The sequence below is a fragment of the Aphelocoma coerulescens genome, chromosome 13 (genome assembly GCF_041296385.1).
Source record: "Aphelocoma coerulescens isolate FSJ_1873_10779 chromosome 13, UR_Acoe_1.0, whole genome shotgun sequence".
NCBI classification, from domain to species: domain Eukaryota; kingdom Metazoa; phylum Chordata; class Aves; order Passeriformes; family Corvidae; genus Aphelocoma; species Aphelocoma coerulescens.
Window position 1 is genome coordinate 18,901,192 of NC_091027.1, and position 9,390 is coordinate 18,910,581.

At 55.5% G+C, this 9,390-nt stretch overlaps 1 protein-coding gene across 1 annotated transcript in view; it reads right to left on the reverse strand.

The window, feature by feature from the left end:
• The window catches only part of FGF18 (fibroblast growth factor 18), a 68,551-nt gene extending 62,269 nt beyond the window's left edge, over window positions 1-6,282 (reverse strand). Inside the window, exons 1-2 of the mRNA XM_069028931.1 lie at window positions 6,065-6,282; window positions 5,765-5,801 (exon numbers count right to left, since the gene is read on the reverse strand). Of these exons, the coding sequence (XP_068885032.1) occupies window positions 5,765-5,801; window positions 6,065-6,096 (69 nt within the window). The 5' untranslated portion in view covers window positions 6,097-6,282. The remainder of the gene's footprint in view (window positions 1-5,764; window positions 5,802-6,064) is intronic.
• Window positions 6,283-9,390: the final 3,108 nt, after the last annotated feature.

Below are 9,390 nucleotides of genomic sequence, written 5' to 3' on the forward strand. Positions count from 1 at the left end.
ATCACTCCCGCCACCAGCTGCATCAGCACACCCCAAACACCCCCGCAGAGCTCGGGCAGTGCCACCCTTCAGCCATTCTGCTCTTTTCTCTCCCACCTTGGTACGCTATGGCCAAGCTGCTCTACAAGCAGAAACCAGTTTTGAGTTTGAGCAGGAATTCCTCCTGTGAATCCCACGCTGCTCCAAACCCCACACCACTCAGAATCCCACACTGCTCCGAACCCCACACTGAGCCTCGCACCACTTCAAACCCCACACCGCTCTGAACCGTGCACCACTCGCCTCCATCCAGTCTTGTACATGTCAGGTGCAAAAAGGAAGCAAAGCAGAAATACAATTACAACCCCACCATGCTGCATCCAGTTAAAATCTGAATCTCATGGCTCCTTTCTAGGCACTCTCCTCCACAATGCCCACGTCCATCTCTATTCCTCTGAAGCACCTGGCACATGTCTGGAGCTTTGGAAAAGCAAACTGCACTCATGCAGGGGTGCAGGGCAAAGCCTCCAAGTAGCTCTGCTCTGCTGCCCATTGCCACAGCACACCCAGAAAGCCAAGCCCCCAAACACTGAAGCAGCTCATGTTTGTGTCAGCCCCACTGGGGTGACAATCTGGAAACAGCTTTGCAAATCTTCCTGCTGAACATCTTTGGGGGGACTTTGTAGCAGAGGACCTGTCCCAGCACTCTGAAGGGCTGGGGACCTTCAGCGAGAAGCAAAGGCAGGGTGTGCCCAGGGCAGGCAGCCGACAGCAGCTGGTGGGGCACAGGCTGCACGTTCCCATCTGTGCAGGAGCAAGACCCACACCTACTCTCACCCCAAGCTAAGCTGAGTCTCGCTTCTCCCACAGGAGAGCCCCAGCACGCGTCAGCCCAAGCCCCAGCCCACTGCCGCTCAGCTTCCCTGCTCCAGCCCAGGCAACTGCTCCAACGTCTCCTCTTCCTCCACAAGCCCGAGCTCTCCAAAGTTCAGGAGGCAGAAGCAGGATACACAGGGCAGCTTCAGCACACAGTACTTCATAGTCTGGTGCAATGAGTCAGCAGCAGGAAATAAAAATCCCTTGTGGCAAGCCACATGGTTGTTTCCTGGAGAGCAAGGGCATTTGGAACTGGGACAAGCAATTTCATATGCAACAGGACCCTGCCCCTGCAGGTTGCAGGCCAGCAGAGCCACACCATCAGGAGCTGCATCCACCACCATGAGTCCAGCAGCAGCGTGGAGCCAGAGCCAGGGACCATCCCATCAGCTCCAGCCCATGATGGGGCCATGCACTTCAGCATCGCTGAGCTCCTCTGCTCATTAAACCAGGCTTTGCTCACGCCGGTCCTCTGGTCTTCTCGCTGGCTAATAATCAATCAGTTCCATTCCGAAAAACCAACAGAGAGCTGCCCAGCCTTTCACAGACCACATCTGCAATATTCTGTCCTTCTCAGCATGACTTCTCCACCCTCGTGGAGCAGGAGGCAGGCACAGGGATGCTGTGCCGAGGACGCGGTGTTCCCAGTCCAGGCTGAGCAGAGAGGGCAGGCAGGGCATCACCCAGCCTGGGGGGCTCTGGGCCCCATTGAGTCTTGGCACACAGGGCTTGACCACGAGGAGGGAGCAGCACAGCCCAGGGAGGTACCACCTGCCCCATCCCACAGCAATGTAGGGATGGCCAGAGCTCTGTCCCTGGCAGCACACGCAGCCTTGGCCGCCGCCTCCAGGCAGACACTGTGCTACCCAAGGAGGACAAAGGCAGGTGGGTGCCCATCTGCAGGGAGGGTAGACATGAGAATAACCTTGCTGGTGACGTGCAGTCCAGCACCCTGCCTTCGGAGCTGTCACCAGGAGGGCAAAGGCTGGGCAGGTAGGGACCTGTGGCTCTACAACTGCTGCACACCCACAGAAAGTGTGGCCAGGAGAGCTGGGCAGGCTGTGACCAGGACCACCTTTGGCTTCTCCACAGTGGTATCCCCAGAGCCACTCGGTGACACTCAGCACTCGTCCTGCTTGTCCCAGGGAGGATGGCTGTGGAGCAGCAGACAGGGAGAGGGGAGGGAGCTGCTCAGCAGGCTCACGCCTCCGACATGTGCTGTGTGTGGCTTCGCCAGACCGCAGGATCTGGCTCACTGAACGTGTGGAAGCAACACTTCTCCGTGTCTCACTTTACAAAGCCCCAAACAATAACTGTCTGTCACTGCACAGGAGCTTAGGAGAAACATAAGTTGCTATTGGCATGGCACACAGCAGCCTTCCTCTTACACAACACCAGCAGATGTGAAAATAGCCCAGTGTTGCCTTGTGCGTTCCTCTGACCTCCTGTTTGCTTCTGGATCAGATTCCAAAGCTGGATCTTAACCTACAAGAGCCATAAAAGCAAAGGATTTGGCCCTATCAGGGACCTCTTCATAATCTAAGACAGATGCACTCCATGTAGGAGATCACGGCGAGGTTTATCAGGGCAGGGGAGAGGCTGAGGCAGGACCACCCTCTGCTCCACAGCACAGCCCGGGCATCGCCGGCATCGCCCCGTGCTCTGCCTGGCCATCACTCGAGGTGGCTCAGGGACAGAAGGGCTGGAAGCTCTTGCAAACCAGGATAGCACTCAAAACCTCACATCCTACTGCTCAACCTACACTGAAGCTGCCTCCAGCCCCCACCTGCCCTGGCAAAGGGGGCCCTCTGAGATCCCATGTCCCTGAACCTGTTATCCTCAGAGTCACTGGTACTGCCAGAGCCAGCACAGCATGGGGCAATCCCCTCCAACTGTGCAAGGTGCTTCTGGGGTTTCTCACCTGCTTGAAGAGAAGAGATTGACTCAAAAGCCAAACCCAAAACCACTCTGGGATATACAGAACAAAAAAGCACACAGAGAAGAGAAATTGCTCCTGGAAGTGTGAAAAGGTAGGAGAATAAACTGAAGGATGCCAAAGACACATGATAGCGGGAGAGTTCAGTAACCACCAGCCAAAGGGCATCCCTAAGAACAACCTGCATAAATAAATTAATGTCTCCAGGGTCCACGAGGGTATCCAGTGTCCCTGCTCTGGAACTGCAGCAACCCCAAGCATCAGAAGGACTTCCTAAGATGCAAGAGAAGAAAACAAGGCAGGGCCATTGCTGTTGCAGGGGAAGGGACTGGTGGATTACCTGTCCTCCAGGCAGCCCTGTGAGGTCCAGGGCAGCTCCCAGGGCTGTGCTGCACCCACGCCCCAGCAGTGCTCCCCTCTGCCCCGCCACGTGCTGGTCCCTGTGCTTTTTGGTGGAAATGTCACACGATGGCAAAGCCCTGGGGGAGTCTGACTCATCCAGGGGTCTAAATCCTGCTCCTGGAAACTCCGACCCTTCAACCTCCCTGCGGCCAGGGCTGGGGAACACCTCCCCAGTGCTGCCACAACCTGCCCACAGGAGATGCTACAGCTGCCAGGTCACCCACCAGCGGCGGCAGGGTGCCTTGGGGTCTGTGAGAAAGCTTTTAGCAGAGCTGAGCCCCCGACCACGGAACTGCAGCAGCTCACACATCAACTCACCACAGCCCTCGTACACAGGGAGCTACCAAAACACTCAGAACATACCCAAACCATTGTGTTTTGTCCCAGAATCCCTCCAGCCCCACACATGCTGGAGGGATTTCCACCTCTGCACACAGAGCCACAGGGTACCAGGCAGCAGCAGAGGAGAGTAATTCTAAGACCAGCACATGGGACAGGCCGCAGATCACGGCTTGAACGCAGGGCAAAACGCAGCCTTAGAATATAATCCACTTCAGGAGCTCTTAAATCTCCCCAATACAACACAGAGCCCTTTAAGCAAAACTAAACAACTTCCTTTAGACTAAATAAATATTAAACCTAAGTGATGCATTAATTTACTTCAGTTCACCAAAGGCTAACTCCTACCCAAACTGATCATTATAAAAGAAATCCTATAATCCCTCACTCCCATTCAGGCTCAAAACATGTAATCCCATGAATAAATCCAGAAAGAAAGTGTAACAAAATGGGCAATAAAAACTTACAGCATTCACATCTTTTCATCTACCATTAATACTGTAAACACTCACTCGAAGGCCCTCGAGTATGACTAATCTAATGTTTTGGCTCCCAACGCTAATCGCCGGCGCAGCTCCGCTCTCCGTGTGACACCCAGCGAGCTCCGCCGCCCCTCCAGCCGCGGCCAGGACACCTCCGCAGAGCCCAGCGCAGCCATCCCACCTCACGTCCCCCAGAATGCTGCAAAATCAGCACGAAAGGGAGCAAGTATGGTTCTAATAGCACCAGAGCACTGAGCTTTCTTCTTTTTTTCCTTTTTTTTTTTTATTATTTTATTGCTTTGGAAGCCTGCGAGCTCCAACTGTATAAATGCCAATAACTTTGTTTTAAGGCTGCTGAAGTAAGAGATCAGATTTTAGCAAGTGCTTTCCAGGCAGCCAGCCAAACTTTTTCTGATTCACTAAAAGCACCGAAGGGAGGGGGAGAGGAAGGGGGCTGGAGGGCTGATTAACTTCAGTTACCGCACAAGCGCAAAAAAAAGTCTCCCCGCTGCAAAGGGTGCCGGCGCTGCGAGCCCCGCGCAGCCTGGTGTTCCTCGGGCTGAAAAAAACACGCACCAGAGAAACAGAGCAAACACCTTCCAACCGCGGGGTATTTTACAGCTGTGGATCCTCTCCTGCTGGGGACGCTGCTCCACCAGCAGAGGCTCTGCTGGTGCTGGGTTCGAGCTGCAGTTTTTGGAGGGGATGAGGAAAAAAAGTGATCGGGGATTTTTTGGATGGGTGGGAGAGCAGGGGATAGGGCTGGTTTGGGTTTTAGCTTCGCCAGAGGGATGGAGCCACCTCCAAGGCTGTGCTCATCCAGGACCATCTCTTGCTGTCCTTGGGGATCTGGAGAGGGTGAGCAGGTGCAATCCCGGCCAAAGCACAGCTTGGCGCCAGGGGGTGGCACAAGTGTCCCCCAGCCCTGGCGGGAGGGTGGCTGGAGCCACCGGAGAAGTGGCACCTGCTGTGCCCGGCCCCGCAGGTGGGTCTGCTCCAGGATGCCCAGCTAAAATCCCTGTGGCAGTGGGGTGCGTGGCCACGGGGGCAGCTGCCTTCCCCATCCCCGGGCACCTGGGCTGCAGAGCCTCGCTCAGGGTGTTCCTCCAACGGCTTCATTCCTGCCGAGGCAGGATCAAAGGCTGGAGCTGACTTGGACGGCGTTCGACTGAATAATGGGGAGGGAACACGCAGCCTCCTTCTCCTGGCTAGGGAAACTTGTGTTTTTCAAAGCATCAGTTTTTGGGAGTGAGTTCTCGAAGAGGGGAAGAGAAAAAAAAATCCAAAAAACCCAACCAACCACAAAAAAAAAAAAAAAAAAAAAAAAAAAAAAGGGGGAAAAAAAAGAACGGGAAAAAGGGCGAGCAGGAGAGCGCCTGCTCTTCCAAGGCAAGTGCATCAATCAACATTGTGCAAGGAGAGTCCAGCACTCCCTCTCACATCATTAGCCAGGCTAATGCACTCCAGAGGATCCCGCTACGGCAGGCTACCGGCGCACCGGCTGCACCCCAGCCCGCACCGGCGGCCAAGCACAACGGGGCACGGAACGGGAGCTGAGCACAAGGGGAAGCCCCGGTCCGGGGCAAGTGACACTCCAGCATCTGGTGCGGGGCTCGGTTTAATACAGCCATAAAAACTAGAGGGAAACAAGTGAAAGCCCCAGCCAAACCTGCCTGGCACTCGAGGTCAGCACGCCGCCTTTGTTTCTATTTTACAACCAAAAGCGAGAGAGGACAGAAAGGACACGTACCTGTACCTGAAAGCACAGCAGCAGGAAATGTAAACATCTGGAGAAGAGAAAAAAAAAGGCAACAAAAGATCAAATGATGCGGTAAAATGGTTGAAGTTGATTTTTTTTTTTTGCTTTGTTTTTGTTTGCAATTTTTTAAAGGGTGCAGAGCGATGCTCTGCTTATCGAAAGGCTCAGGTCCCCATTACCACCTGGCTGCAAGGAAAATGCAACCGAGCCTCCAGAATGAAAGTTTTTAAAAAAATTAAAAATATTTTTTAAAAATTAAAAAAAAAATTAGAAATATGCCATAATCCTTACAGGCAAGTGCAGGCTGAGAGCAGTGAATACATCGCTGGGCGAGGAGGGGGTTGGCCGGCGGCTGGTCGCTAGCGGAGCGCAGTCCCCCGCCGCCGCGCTGACATGGGAGCGATCCGGCCGGCGAGCTCCGATCCGCGCCGCGCTGCTCCGCGCCGCTCCGCGCCGCCGGGAAGTTGTGGTACCGCCCGCTCTGCCTCCGCCGAGTGACTCGTCAGGCATCAGCTCTCCTCTCCCCCTGTCTCTCCTCCTCCTCCTCCTCTCCCTCTCTCCGCCTTTGGGGGGATGAAGGTGCTTATTGTCAGTAACTTCCGATCATCAGCAAGTGCCCCCCCGCGTCCCCCCGGGCCGGGCCAGCCCCGCCGGGCGGATGGAGCCTCTCGGCCGCCGCCGCGCCCCGCGCCGGGCTCCGCTCCGCGCCCCGCGCCGCGCTGCGCGCTCCGGGCGGGCGGCATAGCGATGCGCGGGGCGGGACCCGCCCGGGCGGCCCCGGGGCTGGCACCGCCCGCGCGGAGGGGGCACCGCCCGGCCGCGGGCAGCGCCGGCCGGGGAAGCGTTTTTGACAAAATAAGTGAGGGAGGGGGTCGGGCTCCCCCCGAGCCCTCCCGGGCCGACAGAGCGGGCGGCGCCGCTCGGAAGCCCCGGCACGGCGGCCGCTGCCCGCGGGGCCCCGCGCCGTTCCGCCGACACGCGGGGCCGGTGCGCCCTTACCTCCGCCAGGGCAGGAGCGCGTCCCGTGCCCGCCGAGCCCCGGGCGGGCGGCAGCGGGGCCCGGCAGCCCCGGCGCGGCCCCTCGCGGGCCGGGACAGCCGCGGCCGCCCGGTCCATGGGCCCGGCACCGCTGCCGCGGCGGGACGCGGAGCGCGGGGTCAGAGCGCGGGGCCGCCGGCGCTGCCTTCGCCGCTGCCTTCGCCGCTCCGCACGGCTCGCCTGCCCTCCAGCGGCCGCTCCGCCGCCCCGCAGCCCGGGGAGAGCCCAGGGGCTTCCTCCGCCTCAGGTCTGGGGAGCTTTTTGGTTTCTTTTGGGGTTTGTTTTAGGTTAAGAAAAAAATTTCACACGCTGATAGCGTGTGGTAACGCTTTCCTCTTGTCTGAAAGCTCGTTTGTAGCAGACAAGACGCCAGGAACCGTTAACCTCCACGCATAGCCAAACTCTCCAAAGAGCACCCAATGTCAGTTAACACCTTATTAAGTGAGAACATAACCATGGCTCAGAACTCTGAGCTTTCCAAATTCTCCACTCGAATAACAGCGTGCATCAGTGCAGCGTGTCGGGCCCAGCTGCTCCCACTTCTGCAGGGACCCAGGTGCTTGCTCCCCCGGCACTCTCAGCCACAAATCAAGCAGCATCTTTAATCCCTGGAGCTCATCACTGGGGACCCTTCAGGCATCAAGTCACAGGGTTTTTCAGCCCACAGTTTCAGGCCCAAGAGGCACAGAAGACATTAAGTTTTAAAACAGTGATCAAAGCAAGTCCTTATAAAACCTCCAGCACTAACACAGGCCTGTGATATATCTAACAGACTTCACACTTCTGGTCTTATGGATCTGCAAGTAAAAAAAATAAAAACCACCCAAACTGCTGTCAGTTGCTGATGTCACCAACATCAGAGGCCCCATGCATCCCCGTCCCGGAAGTCCCACAGCACCTTGCCACAGCTGAAAGCTGTTTTCACACAAGGCCAAGAACATCAGAGCCACCAGCCTGAGCCCTACAAGCTGAGCTCACCGAGATGCCTACAGTGGAACGGTACAGAATTTGGGCACTCACAAGATCTTTAGCTTAGATGTGAAAATATTCCATGTATGATTCTATGATGATTAGGGAATCATCACCAATACCTCATTTTTTGGAAGCAATTTGTGTGGGAGAAGCCCAGCCTGTGCTAGTAGGTGCTGCTCAGTCCCACAGGAAAGGCACCCACAGCAGAGGGTCACGCCCAGCGGTTCCACACGCACCAGCCCCTCACCTCGTTAAGTCCAGTACCTGCTGCCCAGCGCGCACAGGAGTTCTGCAAAGCCTGAGGCAGTAACTCCTCCAGAACCCTCACAGTCACCTGTGGGTGTGAGCTTTGATTGCTCCTCAGGCTTTTCATCGTGGCAGCCCCATCACCTGCCTCCAAGAAAGGCTCCTTAGATGGCGACAGATGGCTCTGCCCAACACCCAAGCTGGCCCAGGGCTGCTGCACCTGGGTGGAAGCAGAACACCTAGAAAAGGAGTTTGTGAAGCTGCTGCTAACATTTATCAATTTAGTTGCCCCAACAGCAGGTAAAATTACAGCAGCTACAACAGAGCTGTGAGCTATGCATGGAAAAACTCATCACAGGTGATGCTGGCCCAGACCATGCTGAGGAGCCAGGTACTGGCAGCGCAGCTGCCTCCCACAGCCACGACCCAACTGCAGCCAGAGGACTTGGATCCACACAGGGCACAAGGACCTGGACACCTCAAACAGCACAAACTACCAGGGCAACACCAGGGGTTGCTTTAAAGAGAGCACATGGGGGTTTTCTTTTTTCAATTATTTCGTTTGCAACCACACATGAGTTCCTTATTTAAACTAGATCCATCTTTTGTGCCTCAGTAGTCTGGCAAAACCTCTTAATCTTTAATATATCAATACTGGGTGAATCTCAGACTACCTGCCTTGAACAACACTGATGGGGCACAGAACAGAGATGAGGCAGCTCATATGCATCTCTAAAAAAATAGAAATATCATTTGGCTGTATGCTGTTATGAATATGTATGTGTATATATATCTAATACTAAAAGCTCTACACCCAGACCTGTTGCTCCACTGCTGAAGGCTCCTGTGTGATCAGATTCCCAGCACAAGTCCAGCCAGAGCAGCTGATGCCCACTGGAAAACCTTTAAAGCAGTTTATTTTTCTTACAGCACACTCAGGGTGTGAAGGCTGGCTCAGCATGCTCCTGAGAGCTCCATGTTCTCAACACTTTATTAAGCAAGACACAGGCCAGGTAGGACCGTGCACTGCAGGACACCCTGGGAGCTCCTGGGGTTACTGCCTTCCACTCACCCTTGCAAGTGCCTGAATTAAGGCTGTGTCTTATTATAAGGTGGCTTATTGGATTAGTGACTGCCCTTCAGCAGCTCAAATCAAAGTCTGAGCAGCCTGACCTTTCACTTGCAGGGCAGTGGAGGTGCCCCCAGTGAAATGAGCTTCCCTTGCCCTGCTCCACTGGTCCATATCACACGAGGAGCGAGCATTTCACAGAGCATGGAGCCCATTCAATGGGGCCAAGGACTGAAGAGCATGCTTGAGTGGGAAGCCTTCCCACCCCGGACACCCCTTTGGAATGTGAAAG